Below are 19,088 nucleotides of genomic sequence, written 5' to 3'. Positions count from 1 at the left end.
TAAGGACTTCAGTCAACTGATAACTGCTCCTCAGTTAATACACAATCCAAGGGAAGGATGTTAGCAATCTTTGCTTGTAGCCCCAATGTGGTTCATGAACTTCACTAGAGTAACACATCAAGATATACTAAGTAGCCACGAGAAGCTCCTTCATTCATGCAAGTCTCAAAGAGGGCACCTCAGGGCCAGGGGAGTGGCCAAGTTGATGGAAGGGTTGAATGAGATGCTTTCGGTCACCATGGAATTCTCTACTAGCTTCAGGTTTGGGCTAGAGTGCTGAATACAGACAGAGCAGGAGGCAACTAAGCTGTGCTAGGTAATTCTTTGGAAGTCAGAAATGGATTCTTTATTATCCACTTACAATTGTAAATGGGAATATTCACCATTTCAAAGAAAAGTAAAGAACTCTGAATTACATAAAAGGACATTTTTAGAAAGGTGTCCAGCTTACCCATGATGTCATTCATGCGATTCAGTGAGGAATTATCTGAAATGTCTAATAACATGACAAAATCAAATGCAGAAGGGGGAAGAGGCACTTCTTTGGAAGCTGTAGGGTCAACAGCTAATGTGGATGTGCGTGATTTCTTTCCCTCCAGTTCTATGAGGTTTCTGTTGTAGCCTGTGAGTGCTTCCTCCAGAAGCTTTGCTTGGTTTAATGTCATTGGAAAGCCATCCAGGATCCAGCCTTTATACATAGGTATCTGACTAAATTAAAGAAAGGACAAATAATTAATAGTTTGATAGATACAAGTCCCTTTAGAAATAATAACACAATGAATCTTGACTTTATCTTTCTTTCAACTTCACATTAACCTCTTTCTGCATAAATTTTACTTCTTTACAGCCAAAATTGGGCTTCCTGGTGGCGCTGATGGTAAAGAATCTGCCTGCCAATGCAGGAGCCACAGGAGACTTGGGTTCCATCCCTGGGTTGGGAAGGTCACCTGGAGGATGGCATGGCAACCTACTCCAGTATTCTTGCCTGGAGAATCCCATGGACAGAGGAGCCTGGTGGGCTACAGTCCATAGGGTCGCACAGAGTTGGGCATGACTGGAGTGACTTAGCACGCACACACAGCCAAAATCAGGCTTCCTATTGTACCACAAACACTGCCTTGCTCAAAATCCTTCTGTGGGTCCCTGCTGCCCTCCAAATCCATTCCAGAAGCCACAACGTGGTATTTAAAATGAACTAGCCACAACTTGCTCCCCTTTAACTTCTCTCTCACAGTTTTGAACCATTCACTTTGAACACACCAATCTCCTCGCTGTTACGTGCATATAAATAGTACTTTCTAGCTGCGTTCATAGGCTGTTCCTCTTTAGAACATCAATTTCCTCATTTATACAGCAGGATAACATAACATACCTCACAGGATGCTGGTGAGGACGAGCTGAAATAACACATTTTAAGAACTCAGCACAGAATTTAGCATATGGTGGAAACTCACATTGCCAACCTGGAAGGTTCTTCCTACCCCACCCAATCCAGCATGGAGTCATAAGAGCCTGATCTGAACTCCTTTGGATTCTCATTCACTTCCTCACACAATTGGTTAACTCTTACATTTCTTGACTTAGAAAAATTCAAGTGTGTCTTCTTTATCTCAACTAAATTCTAAGTTGCTGAAATGTAAGGATCATTTCTTCAGTTTTTGCATTCAATGTCATATCCTTTAAAGACAATAGGTGCTCCAAAAACTATTATTTTAGTTCTTTAAATTGGAACACAACTTCAACTTTGCTCTTGCAAAATCCTTAAATTATGTACAGTTAAGACTTTGACTTTTGGGTGAAAAATTGTAATTTCATTTCTTTCTCCATTAAAACTCATTTAAATACTTAGAATTCCCTTTCTAAAGGTTTGGAAGTGTGTTTTGGTGCCTGTGTATGATTCTTCTGACAGTGTGGCAAGGAAGGAATGGGAAAACTCAGGTTCAGAGAGGTTTAATTAATTACTTGTTCAAAGTCACACAAGTGCAAGTGACCCCAAATCTAGTGATCTTTCCATAGTATTAAGCTGCCTTCAGGTCACTGCTTCTATTACTCCTATTAGGCTATGAAGGGCAAGGAAAGCCTGCATTTTGCTTTTATGACTTTTTTAGAACATGGCAAACATTCTGCAGAGAATGGGATTGTTAATTCATTGGCCTCAGTCTGAGAAGAAACTTCTTGAGCACTTTACCAGATCTGAGGAACCTTCTCCCACCTCCTGTCTCAGGAGCTACTTCAAGGGGAGGAGGAGGCCAAGGCATGCTTGTCAGACTGTAGTATGAGGACACCAGACGACAGGGAATGAGGAGACTTCCGCTTTGGCTACGCCACTAACCTGTCATGTGACTGGACTGCCCAGCTGAACTGCCACGTGCCTTCCTTTCCTTATCGAAGAAGGATGCACTTGGACTAAATGGAAGGCTCTCAGGCTGATGGCAATTCTCTGAACATGTCTCAGGTGCAGAGAGGATGGTGGTAGTGGGAAGGTAGCAGAGTTCTGAGGGTGGGGTGTAGACACTCCAACTCCATGGAAACCAAAGCTAAGATCCATTTTAGAGCTGATGCTCTTCATTTGCAATTTTCTTTGAATGATGAATGCCATGGCTAAGACATGTTTTATTCCAGTTTTTGAAAAATGCTACAATTGTTAGAATGAGATCCCTTTCAGCTTTGGGAATAGCATCCCTGTGGCCAAGTTTCTTCAAAAAAGCAATCAGTCCAAGATATATCGCCACTGAGAGGCAACTTAAACCTTGAATGAAGCCTCTTAAGGAAACTCGAAAGGGAGAGTCCATTGCAGACTCCCAGGAAAAATTCTCCAAAGCCTCCTGTCTTCATTCTCTTGGTCATAATGTTTCCCAAGCAGCACAACCCCCAACCCCTCACCCACTTGATGCTCTGCAAAGGTCTTTCACACGAGCCGTTTTTCTTTTAGCATCCTGCTCTGCCTCATTTCTTTATTGCATGAATTAATTAACCGAGCCGCTATGGCTTTTTAAAATTTCTGTCTTTTCTCAATTGTAAAGGAGGGCTGACAAGAATCTTTTTTTTCTTAGAAAGGAGGAATCACAAAATTATAGCCTATTTAAATTTTTTTCTTTATCCTATCACATATCACCTCTGTGCTATGCATATGCTATTCCTTGCCTGTGCAACCTCTACTTTCTCCTTGCCTTCCTACCCTGTGCTGCCCGGCCTTTGGACCCCTGGGATCACTCTCTCCTCCCGAAACACAAAATGAGGAAACACTTTGACCCAAGGCCATATAGTGAGGGTTTCTCCTCTCCCAAACCTGTTCCGTGGCTTTTCCAATTGTCTAATTTCTCCTTGAATTCCCCATACAGAATAGAACTTGGGACTTCCCTGGTGGTCCAGTGGTTGAGAATCTGCCTCCCAATGCAGGACACACGGGTTCCATCCCTGGTCAGGGAACTAAGATCTCACATACCCTGGGGTAACTAAGACTAAGAATCACAAGGAAGACCCAGCACAGCTGAAAAAAAAGAGAACAGAACCTAACTTGAAGTCCCATCTGGGTGAGTGAAGTCAAGTTTGAAAAAGGGAGGAAAGTGAAATACAGGCATGAAAATCACAAAATACATCTTTTTCTTTCTGTATGTATTCATTAGATATTAAAAATTAAAATGACTTCTATATTATTCTTTATAAAGCTCTACCTGCTAATATATTAAAAGACATAAGAAAGAAATTGTGGTACATAGATACATACTTAATGGCATTTACCATGATGCTGACTAGCAATATATCAGATATGCTCTTTCCTTTCTTCAGCAGCTTTTCTGATTTTGCACCAAGCTGAGCACGCACAGTGAGCTGTGAAAATAAACAAGGGATGGTAGGGAAGAGCTCATTTAAAAGCCAGATTCTAAATATCTGGAGGGGAAAAAAAATTAAATGGTCATGTCCTCTGGTGAAGACACTGATCCTTTAGTACAATTCTGGAATCCAGCAAGCAGTTAAGGAAAATGTATATACAGATGTGGGAGCTCCTCCTCTAGCTCCTTCCTTTTCAAGATCTTCCTCTTTAATTCTTAGTTGCTCTGGTGTCCCCAGATTTCATCCTCTAATATGTTAAATCAAAGAGATTGGGGCTTTCGGCTTGAGTTCTAGTCACTCATGCCACGAAGAGGGAGCATGCCTTCTGGGGTGACCTGTGTAAGCCTGACTTTTGCCCACTGAAGTTCTCTTCTATCAATGGTCAAATCTGATATATTTCTTCCTTTTCCCTTGTAGTTTATTATAAGATGTTAAATATAGTTCTCTATTTTACACAGTAAATCTTTGTTGTTTACTTTATATACAGTAGCATACATCTGTTAATCCCATACTCCCACACTATCCCTCTCCTATCTTCCTCTCTGGTAACCATAAGTTTGTCTTCTAAGTCTGCAAGTTGTTTCTGTTTTATAAATAAATTCATTTGATAGAATATAATATTTGTCTTTCTCTGACTTACCTCACCTGTTATGATAATCTCTAGATCTTTCCATGTTGTTGCAAATGGCATTATTCCATTCTTTTCTATGGCTGAATAATACCGTTTGCTTTTCTGATGCCTGATTTTGGCCCTCAGATAGTTAGCCTTTCTATTTTTTCCAGCATTTATATTGTTAGATGAACAGAACATCCCAAGCGTCTATCCTGAACTCGGCCACTAGAGTGAGCATTTTATGAGTCAAATGATACTATGTGCTAGTGTGCTCAATTCTTTGTAATCGCATGGACTGTAGCCCACCAGGCTCCTCTGTCCATGGGATTTCCCAGGCAAGAATACTGGAATGGGTTGCCGTTTCCTATTCCAGGAAAACTTCACAACCTAGGGACTGAAATCGAGTCTCTTGTGTCTCCTGCATTGCAGGCAGATTCTTTACCTACTGAGCCATCGGGGAAGTCTCTATTTAAACCCTGCAAAGACTCCCCTGGACTCTCAACATCCTCATCATGGCCTCCATGACCCTAGCTGACCTGATCCCTCTCCCTTCCTGCTCACCTCTCTAACCTCCTCCCTTCTCTTCCCCTACCTTGCTGCACAAGCACCTTTCTGCCTCAAGGCCATCACTCAGCTCTTCTGGTGACCTGAAATGGTTCCCCAGAGCCAGTGGCTGATTCTGTCAATCGTCTTTCAATCTGTTTAAACCTCACTCTCTCAAAGCCATCTCCCTGACTCTACTTTTTCTTTTCAGGTGACATCATCAGCATCTGCTGGTTCATATAAACTCATTTACATATGAGTTTATGGTCCCTCTCTTTTAGACTGTAAACTCCTTAAAGTTTGGGAGCCCTGTCACTTTTGCTCACTGATATACACTCCCACCTCAGATTATAAGACATGGAACAAAGTATGCCCTTAGCACTGAATTGAATGTGGAACACAGGAGATTTGTAATTCAATAAATGTAAATATAAAAATATATTTAGTATTTATGCTAATTTATATTTCAAAAATTCAGAGAAAAAATTATGAGTTCCTTTTGATCATTTTCTCTAAACTCATTTTTCTCCCTATATGTCATCATGTTTATAGCTTGGTGTATATTCTTCCAAAACTTTTTCTATCTTAAAGCAGTTTTGAAATCTAAAATATTACAAAATTGATTTCCTTGGGGGGGGAAACAATAAATTAAAAAATATACTTTTATTTATTTACCTTAATTATATTTTATAAAATCCCACTTGATTAATCTGACCATTCTATTTGACCATTATATTTCCATATATAGTAAAGCAATCCTATATATGGAAATATTAGTTTTCATTAAAAGCAATAGTTGGCAAATTGTTGTAAACATTTTTTCAGGGGTTAATGAAAAATTTTTCAGAGTCACCAATAAGTCTAAGGATAAATTCTGGAAAAAATTTAAAGGTAAAGAGATTGTGAAAGAAATAAAAATAATAAGTGGTAAAGAAAAACACATCAATATAAATGTGGTGTAAGTCTAAAATTTTTAAAAGCATGTGTTTACTTTCTTACCAGGAGCAACTGAAAGCAATTTCCACTGCTTTAGATGCAAACTATATTAAAGATATAAAAAATATCAAATAAACTCAGGTTTAGTATTTCATCATCAGGTTTAAGCCAAAGAGGAGCATATTGCTATTTCATATGAAAATGAAAATGCTACGAAAAGGCTATGAATCACAACACATTTCAATATGCTAGTAGCCAAAATTAGATTATAGTACTTACTTCAGAGAAACTATCACTCGCTACGACTTCTTCAGCTTTTGCTGCTTTTCTAGCATCGGTATCTAGCAATGGAAAAAGTGATGAGAATATACTCCGGTACTGACAACTAACAGCCATGTTAGTATTTGACCATCTGTGGTTTTGGACCTACGGGTTATTGGATTTAGCTGTGTCTGAGATACGCAGAGGAAGGAAGTAAAAGCAGCAGCCCAGCATGGCATTTACCTTCATTTCACACCATTAAATTCTGGCCACTATGTGGCTCCGTGTTTTCTACTTGTTTTGTTCCAGTGTGGCTCACTCATAACAATATCATTAGAAATACTTTAGTACAGTTTCTCTTCTTGGAAAACGAGCCAAAAATATAATTAGTTAACTATATCTTTACTTTCCTGTATTCTTCCCTGGAGAATCCCACAGATAGAGGAGCCTGGCAGGCCACAGTCCATGAGGTCGCAAAGAGCTGGACACGACTAAGTGATTTTCACGTTCATATTACTTTCCTGGGTTGTCAAATTATAGGTAATAAACATGTCTGAAGGTGGAAAATTCTAGAAGTCAGAGATTTTTTAGTTCAATTCTATGTAAAAAATTAGTTTTCAGAGTCTTTTTATAATTTACTGGACTTTCATAATCAGATCAGATCAGATCAGTCGCTCAGTCGTGTCCGACTCTTTGCGACCCCATGTATCGCAGCACGCCAGGTCTCCCTGTCCATCACCAACTCCCGGAGTTCACTCAAACTCACGTCCTTCGAGTCAGTGATACCATCCAGCCATCTCATCCTCTGTCGTCCCCTTCTGCTCTTGCCCCCAATCCCTCCCAGCATCAGTCTTTTCCAATGAGTCAACTCTTCGCATGAGGTGGCCAAAGTACTGGAGTTTCAGCTTTAGCATCATTCCTTCCAAAGAACACCCAGGGCTGATCTCCTTCCGAATGGACTGGTTGGATCTCCTTGCAGTCCAAGGGACTCTCAAGAGTCTTCTCCAACACCACAGTTCAAAAGCATCAATTCTTCGGTGCTCAGCCTTCTTCACAGTCCAACTCTCACATCCATACATGACCACAGGAAAAACCATAGCCTTGACTAGACGAACCTTTGTTGGCAAAGTAATGTCTCTGCTTTTGAATATGCTATCTAGGTTGGCCATAACTTTCCTTCCAAGGAGTAAGCGTCTTTTAATTTCATGGATTTTCATAATAGAATGTCATAAAATACTTAACAATAGTTTAAAAATCAATTAGAATTATCCTGTAAGAAACAAATAACTGAACAAGGGACAGTTTATATTTTTTTAAAAGACAGGAAACTTGGCCTCTCTGGCAGAATTGCCTGCTCATAATAAACATGCATGTTGTCCAAGGTTGATGGCTATTATGGTGATGGTACTGTGCTTAGTTGCTCAGTCGTGTCTGACTCTTTGTGACCCCATGGACTGTAGACAACTAGGCTCCTCTGTCCATGGGATTCTCCAGGCAAGAATACTGGAGTGGGTTGCCATTTCCTTCTCCAATGGTGATGGTACAGAGGGAACCAAATTTTATGCAATGATTAAATATGGCAAAGCCTTAACTAGCACAAATAGAAAACATATTCAAGATTTAAAATTGTTTTCCTTCAGTGGTTTTACCAAGGATCTGTAGGACTGAAGCCCAGATCCCAAGGAAGATAATGTTTTGTTGGGTTTGAGAAGCTTGGTTCTATTTGCTTTGCACAAGGCTGAGAATAAATGTTAACTTTTATAATATCTGAGGAACCACTGTTGAGTGGGTGGATGAGACAGAGCCACAGCCTCCCTCACCACAGTGAACGAAAGCGGCTGCGAGCAGACAGCACAGTGGTACACGCCCACCTGCGGAGGTGAGAAGAAACAGTAACTGCTGTCTCCCTGCAGAGCCAGGAAGAGTGACGATGATTTGGCCTGGCTGTTTTCAAAACCACAACAAAACTGAGCAACTACTTGAAGGGATGTGAGAAGATTCCTTTGAAATTGTCGTCTCTTATCGCCAGCGGCAGACAGTGGCTAGGGACAGCTGTGTTGATCTTGTCCTGTCTGTCTTGTGACCACTTAGACAATTGTGTAACCCTCCCCATCTCTCCTCTCTTGTCCTGAAAGCTGGTTTGTGCTCACATCCATGTGCTCCTACTATTAGTCTCACTTATGTAAATGATGGATGATTTGTTTTGATATCTTACTTACCAAGTCTGGTTTTATCTTCTTTTTTTGGTAGTGCTTCAGCTAAAGATCCATCTTGCACGTCCCTTGGGGAGGAAGTACATGCCTGCACACGTGGAGAGATTTTAACATTGTCAGATTTTAATAACATTCTTGATTTTACTTCTGTAAGTAAGGTTTACAACCATGAACTCATTAATCTAAAACATTAATGATATTAGGAAGAACTGAATGAGTTCTGGGGAAATGAATACAATTTGATGATAATTGTACTTAGAGAAACACATAGTAACCTGTGGTATAATCTGTCTATCAGCTGGTCTTCAGTTTCTATGTAAAATACACAACTGCCATTTGGAAAGGATAATGGGAGCTGAGAAAGAGGTAGAGTTTGTGGAAAACCACCTTAGAAAGATCAGACCTAGAGGGGTCAGTTATAGCCATAATGAAAATAAAGAAAAAATATGTACATTATCTATTACCTCATCAATTAGAATACAGAGTACCACAACACAGAAGAAGAGGCAGCCCACAATGAAGAAAAACCCTCCCAGTTATTTTCAGAATCATGGTTAAATGGTATTTTCCTTGCAGCTCATGCAAATGACCTGGATTAGAGTCTCTGTTAATTTATTCAATTTCAGAGACAGCATAAGGTAGGGAAAAGAACAGTGGATTTAGAATCTGGGATTCCTCAAAGCCTAACCATCAACAAGCCTCTGATGCCAAATGAATCAATTCATGCTTAGAACTGCTACTATTTCCCTTTAAAAGAGCAGATTAGACTATATCTGGTGCTGGAGAAGACTCTTGAGACTCCCTTGGACAGCAAGGAGTTCAAATCAGTTAATCCTAAAGGAAATCAAGTCTGAATATTCACTGAAAGGACTGATGCTGAAGCTGAAGCTCCAATAGTTTGGCCACCTGATGGCAAAGAGCCAACTCATTGGAAAAGACCCTGATGCTGGGAAAGATTGAAGGCAGGAGGAGAAGGGGACAACAGAGGATGAAATGGTTGGATGGCATCATCAACTCAATGGATTTGAGTTAGAGCAAACTCTGGGAGATGGTGAAGGACAGGGAAGCCTGGCATGCTGCAGTCCATGGTGTCACAAAGAGTCAGACATGACTTAGCAAATGAACTATAACAAGACCACATCATAATTCTCAACGTGGGGCCATACTCTCCAAGTTCCTGCCCTAGACTCTTTACGTAATAAGCAAGATGCAACACTGATGGAAACAGTAATGCAAGTAAACCGTAAGAAAACTTGCCCTACCAGCCACCCCCCAAAACTGAGATGTATTAGTCTAATCAGAGGTCTGCAAACGACGATCCCTGGACCAAAATAGGCTGGTTGTTTATACACAGTCCATAAGCATCACTCCAGGGAATAGCACTGCAAGGCGTCCCCCTCGCCATCTGTCTGCTCCTCTCCAACACCTTCCTTGGCTGCTGCCCAGGACCCGCACTGGGCTGCATCTACAAGATGGGGACTTGCTGCTGGCCACTGCCAAACTTTCAGTAGTGGAATTCTACTCTGAGAGCTGATCACTTCGTGAACTTTCCCAAAACGCCGACGTCTCACCCCTCCCCCAAGCCCTTACAGTTGAGCCTTCCACCCCCTTACCTTACAAATGGACATGAATTTGAGCAAACTCCAGGAAATAGTAGAGGACAGAGGAACCTGGCATGTTGTAGTCCACGGTGTTGCAAAGAGTTGGACACGACTTAGCGACTGAATGAACCCCCTTACCAACCAGTGGTTCTTTCTTCAGGAGAATGCCTGAGCTGATGGTAACTGAGCTCAAGTCTAGCCCACCATACTGGATGGCCCACCTAGGTAATGATATGTGTGTGTTTGTGTGTATGTATTAGGACAGTAGGGATGGGGGTTGAAATTTTCTCTCTTGTTATGTAAGTATCCATGTAATATATCCTTGATGTTGCCTCTGGGCCCATAAGACTTAAAATATTTACCCTCTGGACCTTTACAGAAAACTCTGCCAATCTCTAGTCTAGAGGATCTCTTAGATGCCATCCAGCTGGAAATCTCTAATGTATGAGGCACAGAGAAGAAAACTAAAGCCACACTTGCCTGGTTTTCCTCACCACTCTCTTGCCTAACTGGTAAAGCCTTTTCTTCAGGTGCTTTCTGAAGTCCGTGGGCCCCGCTGACACTTTCTTTGTCATGAAATGCTTGGATAGCTTCTTGAACAAGAGTGTCAATAGAAAGTACCTGAATAGGAAAGCCTAAAATACAAAAGATTATTTTATGAATAGCTTTTCATTTAGGAAATTGAATCTTTGTTCTTCAGTGCTGGCTTCAAACTTAGAACATTCTCTTTAGGGTCTCTTAGAAATGTTTTTTGGATCAAGATTTTTTTTTTAACACTGTGGTAAAATTCACCTGGGGCTTCTCTGGTGGCTCAGTGGTAAAGAGTCTGCCTGCCGATGCAGCAGATTCAGGAGGTGTGGGTTCAATTTTTGAGTTGGGAAGATCCCCTGGAGAAGGAAATGGCAACCCACTCCAGTAATCTTGCCTGGAAAATCCTATGGACAGAGAAAACTAGCAGGCTACAGTCCATGGGATCGCAAAAGAGGTGGACACAACTTGGCAATTAAACAACAACAAAAATTTACATGACGTAAAATAATCCCATTTTAACCTGTCTAAAAGATACAATTCAATATTACGGTCATTTACAATGTTGTTCAATCATTATATCTTTTTTCCAGAAATTCTGATCATCCCAAAGGAAACCCTGCATCAATTAAGCAGTCACTTCCTATCTCCCTACCCTTGACCCCAAGAACAAATTGCTTTCTGTCTGGAGATTTGCCTTTTCTAGACATTTTATATCCAAGGAATCAAACAATATGTGGTCTTTTGTATCTGACTTCTTTCACTTAGTATGATGTTTTCAAAGTCCATCCATATTGTAGCACATAAGAGCACTTTACTCCTTTTATGACTGAGTAGTATTCCATAGTATGGATATAACACATTTTGTTAATGATTCATTGGTGATGAACATTTGGGTTGTTTCCACCTTTTCTCTATCATTAATAATGCTGCTATGAATATTCCTGTACATGGGATTTTTTTGGGGGGGTGGGATAACCTGTTTTCAGCTCTTTAGAGTATATACCAGTGGTGGAATTGCTGTGGTCATATAGTAATTATTTAACTTATTGAGGAATCACCAACTATTTTTCCATAGTGGTTACAACATTTTACGTTCTCAAAAGCAATGTATGAGAGTTCCAACTTCTCTATATCCTCACCAACACATATTTTCCATTTCCTAAAAAATTATACTCTTTGGGTGTGGACTGGTATCTCATTGAACTTTTGTCAGGCTTTAAACAGGTCTATTTAACATCTCAATATGACCTACCAGTCAATACAGACTGATCTTAGTAAAAATTTTGAAATTTCTAGTAAAAACAGTAATCATTGTTCAGCTGCTCAGTCATGTCTGACTCTTTGCGACCCCATGGACTGCAGCACACCAGGCTTCCCTGTCCTTCACTGTCGACTGGAGCTTGCTCAAACTCATGTCCATTGAGTCGATGATGCCATCCAACCACCTCATCCTCTGTCTTTCTCTTCTCCTCCCACCTCCAATCTTTCCCAGCATCAGGGTCTTTTCCAATGAGTCAGCTCTTTGCATCAGGTGGCCAAACTATTGGAGCTTCAGCTTCAGCATCAGTCCTTCCAATGAATATCCAGGACTGATTTCTATTAGGATTGACTGGTTTGATCTCCCTGCAGTCCAAGGGACTCTCAAGAGTCTTTTCCAACACCACAGTTCAAAAGCATCAATTCTTCTGCACTCAGTTTTCTTTATGGTCCACCTCTCATATCCATACATGACTACTGGAAAAACCATAGCATTGACTATACAGACCTCTATTGGCAAAGTGATATCTCTGCTTCTTTAATATGCTGTCTATGTTTGTCATAGCTTTTCTTTCAAGGAGCAAGTGTCTTTAAATTTTAAGGCTGAAGTCACCATCTGCAGTGATTTTGGAGCCCAAGAAAATAAAGTCTGTCACTATTTCCATTGTTTCCCCATCTATTTGCCATGAAGTGATGGGACCAGATGCCATGATCTTAGTTTTTTGAATGTTGAGCTTTAAGCTATGTTTTTCACTCTCCTCTTTCACTTTCATCAAGAGGTTCTTTAGCTCCTCTTTGCTTTCTACCATGAGTGGTGTCATCTGCATATCTGAGGTTATTGATATTTCTCCCAGCAATCTTGATTCCAGCTTGTGCTTCATCCAGCCCAGCATTTCTCATGATGTATTCTACATATAAGTTAAATAAGCAGGGTGACAATATACAGCCTTGACATACCCTTTTCCCAATTTGGAACCAGTTCATTGTTCCATGTCTGGTTCTAACTGTTGCTTCTTGACCTGCATACAGATTTCTCAGGAGGCAGGTAAGGTGGTCTGGTATTCCCATCTCTTGAAGATTTTTCCACAGTTTGTTGTGATCCACACAGTCAAAGAAGCAGAAGTAAATGTTTTTCTGGAATTCTCTTTCTTTTTCTATGATCCAATGGATATTGCCAATTTGATCTTGGAAAATTTTGAGCATTACTTTGCTAGCATGTGAAATGAGTGCAATTGTGAGGTAGTTTGAACATTCTTTGGCACTGCCTTTCTTTGGGATTGGAACTGAAAACTGATCTTTTCCAGTCCTGTGCCCACTGCTGAGTTTTCCGAATTTGTTGGCATATTCTATTTAATTAGCTTTTCTTTGATAATACTCACTTATTAACAACAGTAATAGGTAAGTATTATCAAAGAAAAAATATTAAATAGATGGAAATCTGTGATTTCACTTCTAATTGAAAGAACTTCTAGAGAAAAAGCCAAAAGTTCATGAAAGGGAAATAACTCAATTGATGTGAAGGATGAAAACATTTATAATTTTAAGTCTATATCTTTTCTATTTGTAACAAGTTATTATTTTCATATTTCATCTATTGGAAAATTAAGTAAACTCTATGATGAAAGGTTTAAGATATTATTTCCCTTTATACTATACATCATCCTTATATAGCAAGCTCATAGATCCAGGTTTCCTTGGGACAGTTCTGATTCATGACTCTATACTCTTAAAAGTGTCTGCTTTGGACAATAAGTTATGTGATCACTTTATTACAATATTCTTAATGCTAGAACTTCCCAATGTATTAGCAGATTTTCATGTATGTTTTCTACAGACAGAGCCATTTGCAGCTATATTCACTGTAAATAGAAATCAATAAAGGGGAAAAAAAAGAAAATAAATTTTACTTTTCTCTAGAGCCTTTAGAGCAGTAGTTTTTCCACTAAAGGTTTTCCCCAACAAGCATCCTTTTATAGCAAATGAAGGTAACTCAGGTACTGTAGATTCAACTTGAGGAGGAAGAGAACTTTCAATTAGTCTGTGAATCACATGGCCCAATATGCAATTGTTGGAGGGTGGTAAGTTTTCAACCATTTCTTCTGGTAAGGCCCATTCTCCAACCATGTTCTGTAAAAATAATAATAAAACAAAACAGAAATATTCTTAAAAGTGGAATTTAAGCATGTAGGAAACTGAAAGTAAATACAGATGATAAGAAACAAAAGTGAATCAGTACTTTAAATAGTTATATTACATAAATAAATAATAACATAATACTTTCATATTGGTGAAAAATAAGCTTCCCATATAGAAATAAAAAATAAATTCTAAAATACTTAACACTTTATGAAAGTAGACATATTGACTTGAGACAAATTGTAATGCAAGTTGAATATTAAGACACTTAAATTGATGTTATCAGTAGATAGATAAAAGACAGTAAGAGTTATTTGGCTACTGTATGCAAATACTAAACTTATTTTTAAATATTTTAAAGATACATAAAAGAGAATTTTCATGACCAATATGTTGTCTTCTGAGTTTCCTATATTTGTCTTCCAGTTTCTTTAAGTTTATGGCTTAAATGATCAAACAATTAGAGGAAAAGTAAAACAGACAAAACAACAACTATACAGTTCACATTCTCTGACTTCTGTGCACCAAAACCAGAAATAAATTTTATTTTTAATAATTAAACATTGCCTTTCTGAATGATTCTTAATGAAAAATTAAAACTGTAAACATTTGTAAATAACAGATTGATAAAAATATTAAAATGACAGATTTATTTTAAAATATGAGACGAGTGCACCAGCCCCAAACTTCCTATATCCTGCATCGAACCTGGACTGGTGATTTGTTTCTTATATGATATTATACATGTTTCAGGATGGGGAACACATGTACACTTGTGGCGGATGCATGTTGATGTATGGCAAAACCAATACAATATTGTAAAGTAAAAAATAATAATAATAATAATAAAAATGCAAAAAAACAACACAACAACAAAAAATATGAGATGAAATCAAGCTGTAGTTAGAGGAAAACTCATAGTCCCTTAGCTTAAAATGCTTTGATCTAAAATAAAAGGAAGTAGAAATAGAACTGCCTTATGATCCAGCAACCCCACTGCTGGGCATACACACTGAGGAAACCAGAAGGGAAAGAGACACGTGTACCCCAATGTTCATCGCAGCACTGTTTATAATAGCCAAGACATGGAAGCAATCTAGATGTCCATCAGCAGATGAATGGATAAGAAAGCTGTGGTACATATACACAATGGAGTATTACTCAGCCATTAAAAAGAATACATTTGAATCAGTTCTAATGAGGTGGATGAAACTGGAGCCTATTATACAGAGTGAAGTAAGCCAGAAGGAAAAACATAAATACAGTATACTAACGCATATATATGGAATTTAGAAAGATGGTAACAATAACCCTGTGTACGAGACAGCAAAAGAGACACTGATGTATAGAACAGTCTTATGGACTCTGTGGGAGAGGGAGAGGGTGGGAAGATTTGGGAGAATGGCAATGAAACATGTAAAATATCATGTAGGAAACGAGTTGCCAGTCCAGGTTCGATGCACGATGCTGGATGCTTGGGGCTGGTGCACTGGGACGGCCCAGAGGGATGGTATGGGGAGGGAGGAGGGAGGAGGGTTCGGGATGGGGAACACATGTATACCTGTGGCGGATTCATTTTGATATTTGGCAAAACTAATACAATTATGTAAAGTTTAAAAATAAAATAAAATTAGAAAAAAAATAAATAAAAATAAAATTGCTTGAAGAATAGAAAAAAAAATAAAATAAAATAAAAGGAAGGAAAATAAATGAACTAAGGTTGAAAATAGGAAAAAAATTTTTTTAAATAACCAGAAAAGTACATGGAGGAAGAAAATCATGATAATGGAGATTGATAAATTAGAGAGCAATACTATTCAGATATTTTTATTGATATAATTCTAGAACTTATTCATATTAATCATAATGAAATTGCTACCAGTTAAGCACAAAGGTGAAGTATAGCAAGTATCAATTTTGTAACATAGGAAAGGCGGTAACAACAGATTTTAAGGAGACTTAAAAATCCTTAAGAAAATATTACATACAACTCTACTATGATAAATTTGAATTTATTAATGTGTGGTAAAATGATATTTTAAGAAAGTACAGATGATTAAAATTAATTTAAAAGGAATATTTGTAAATATGAAAGGCATGAAAGAAAGAAAAACATTATTGAAGAACTGTATCTAGGAAACTTGATGACACTGCTAACAGAAAAAAAAAATTTTTTTCATTTCTTAAACAGAAATTTAAATGTTATTTAAAAGTCTTCTGAAATATGGAAGAAGATAGCTTTCCGGTTTGCTTGGTGAGACTAATGTAACACTGATACTAAAAAGGTATCAAAGATCATTGACAAAAACAGCATCCAAAAAAGAAAATAACAAACCAATCTCATTTGCAAATATACTGCAAGAATCATGAATAAAATACTGACAAAAACCAGCCTATATTAAGACAAAACAATTATATTAATTGACATTTACTACACATTCAGTATATCCCATATACTGCTGTTTTCATGAATTATTTCTAATGATTCTCACATAACTCTTACATAAGTATAATTATCTTGCCAATGTTGCAGAAGAAAACCCTGAGAATTATAGAAACTAAGTTATATTTGTCTATGTGTGTGTGTGCTCATATACTCAGTCATATCTGACTCTGTGACCCCATGGACTGTAGCCCACCAGGATCCTTGTCCATGGGATTTTTCTAGGCAAAAGTACTGCAGTGGGTTGCCATTCCCTTCTTCAGGGGATTTTCCTGACTCAGGGATCAAACCTGAGTCTCACGTCTCCTGAATTAGCAGGTAGGTTCTTTACCTATAGTGCCGCCTGGGAAGTTCATAGTCACAATAAATAGTAATGGCAGAGCTTAGTAAGGACTCAGGCAGACTGACTGCAGAACATGTGCTCAAAACCTTTATACTATATGACTGAATACAAGTTACTTCATGAATATAAGGAAGGTTAAAAATGAGAAAACCTATCATATATCACATTAATAGGTTAAAATACAAGCATATGATCATTTTGACCAAGAAGCATCTGATAAATTCAAAATTCATTTCTGATGAGAAAAAAAATTAAACAAATTTCTTAGTATGCTACAAACTGAAGATGAGTGGCCTAACATTTTTTACATATCTTACCAATATGTAACGATGAGCCAAAGTGAACAACACATTTTTCTATTAAAGGTAGGAATAAGGAAAAGATGTTCATCATTTACATTAATAGTCACATTATTCTGGAAGTTCTAGCCAATGCAAATAAGATAAAGAAAGAAGTAGAAAATTAACATATCTACAAAACACATTCACAGACACAGAGAACAGACTTGTGGTTGCCAAGGGGGAGGCAAGGGAGGGAGGGAAGAACTGGCAGTTTAGGGTTAGCAGATTTAGCAGATGCAAACTAGTATATACAGGATGGATAACTAATAAGGTCCTATTGTACAGCACAGGAAACTCTAATCAATAGCCTGTGATAAAGCATAATGGAAAAGAATATGAAAAGGAATGCACATATATTTATAACTGAAGCATTTTGCTGGACAGCAGAAGTTAACACATCATTGTAAATATCAACAAAATTTTAAAAAAGAAAAGAAAAAGTAGTAGCGCTCCTAGAATTAGCAGCTGAGTTCCTGGTGCAGAGGTAGCTGGTACAACCTGAATTTCCAGTGCTCTGTGCTGGTGACAGTCTTCTCATCAGATCTTGCTGTGATGGTTTTGGTAATTTTCCTTGGAAGTTTAACCTTGAGCATGGTTCTTGAATTTAACCTACTGAGTCACTGAACTACCTAACATATTTTGGATATTTTTTCTGCTTACTTAGCATAAGTCAACTTTTTAAATTGCAGTTAGAAACTTTGACAAAAATAATTGGAATTGATGAGAAATATATAACATAAGCAGTCTCGCATTTCTACTGACGAGTGTAAGAAAAATGACTTGAATAAAGAGAAATTCAAAAAAGTCCAAAATTATAAGCCACTTAATTCTTCTCCAAAGTAATCTGATTTAATGTAATGAAACAAAAGTGTTAGTGCTATTTATTTATTTTTCCTTCAGGATATCACAAATGGTTGTAAAGTTGAAGCATAAAAAGAACTGTACAGATAAAAATATGTACTTAAAAAGGAAAGAAATGTGGGTTTGTTGCCTAATCAGAGATATTAAAGCACTTATTAATAACTTATGAGGACTTCCTAGGTGGCGCAGTGGTAAAGAATCCACTTGCTAATGCAAGAGATGAAAGAGATGTGGTTCAATCCCTGGTTCGGGAAGATCCCCTGGAGGAGGCATGGCAACCCACTCCAATATTCTTGCCTGGGAAATTCCATGGACAGAGGAGCCTCGTGGGCTACAAGTCCATGTGGTTATAAACAGTCAAACATGACTGAATGAGTACTCAGTGCTTTGTACTCTTGTCAATTCCTTCATCTTTGTATGATAACAATATCTATTTCACAGGGTTGTTATAAAGGTTGAGTGAAAGGCCTGTGTGACCACTGACTTTGAATGCTTGACTATTAATAGAAGTTCTCCTGTTGCTGCTTGAAGCACACATGGTAATACCCTTAAGGGAGACAGCAGCCACATTTTTGCCCAACAAGAAGTGCACTGTAATCAGAAAGGCATGCGTCCTCACAAAGGGGTCAGAATAAAGCCCTCTTCCCTCACTGGTTAGTTGTAGAATGTGGTCAGACACAATGGGATAGAATGTTGACCATGAAGAGAACTGAAGGCTTAGGTCAGGCAGAGGACTGAAGCCTGACCAGTGGAGACGGACAGATTGAGGATTTGGTATAACATATTTTACAGCATCACCTTAAAAATACAGTTGTGAAATTCCTAATAAGACTAAAGATAAAGGGTAAGTAAAGGGAGATGTGTCAGGTTGGACTAAGAACATGATGAGAGAAAAGGAAAACTGAAAAAAGAGGGAAATTAGGCCAGAATAAAGATGACTAGTTCAAGGACAATGGCTATGAGCTAAAGAGACTTTGTTTTTGAAGGTTCTTTTTTTTTTATTCCCAATTCCCAGAACCATGCTGGAACCTAATAGGCATTCAATACTTATTGAATGAATGAGTGAATCAATCAATTGTAGGCTCAATATATGTGAACGAAATAAATGAGTGAATACATGGATATGGCCTCTTATTAATTTTGATTAAATACAAGGATGACTTAGTTCTCCAAAT

At 38.2% G+C, this 19,088-nt stretch overlaps 1 protein-coding gene across 10 annotated transcripts in view; it reads right to left on the bottom strand.

The window, feature by feature from the left end:
- Positions 1–19,088, bottom strand: part of SPEF2 (sperm flagellar and cilia associated 2) — a 208,077-nt gene that overhangs the window by 121,176 nt on the left and 67,813 nt on the right. For all 10 annotated transcript variants that reach the window (XR_015148649.1, XM_086361399.1, XM_086361400.1 and 7 more), the window contains 6 exons: positions 13,697–13,916; positions 10,482–10,636; positions 8,407–8,488; positions 6,206–6,267; positions 3,728–3,831; positions 452–708 (listed from right to left, as the gene is read on the bottom strand). Coding sequence is in view for 9 of the 10 variants with exons in the window: in XM_086361399.1 (XP_086217525.1) it covers positions 452–708; positions 3,728–3,831; positions 6,206–6,267; positions 8,407–8,488; positions 10,482–10,636; positions 13,697–13,916 (880 nt within the window). In the remaining variant the exon portion in view is untranslated. The remainder of the gene's footprint in view (positions 1–451; positions 709–3,727; positions 3,832–6,205; positions 6,268–8,406; positions 8,489–10,481; positions 10,637–13,696; positions 13,917–19,088) is intronic.

The sequence above is a fragment of the Bos grunniens genome, chromosome 20, assembly GCF_055505025.1.
Source record: "Bos grunniens cultivar Pamir isolate PY7600 chromosome 20, Bosgru_T2T1.0, whole genome shotgun sequence".
Classification (NCBI taxonomy): Eukaryota; Metazoa; Chordata; class Mammalia; order Artiodactyla; family Bovidae; genus Bos; species Bos grunniens.
Note: the sequence above shows the minus strand (reverse complement) of the source record. Positions and strands in the feature narration are given on the sequence as shown.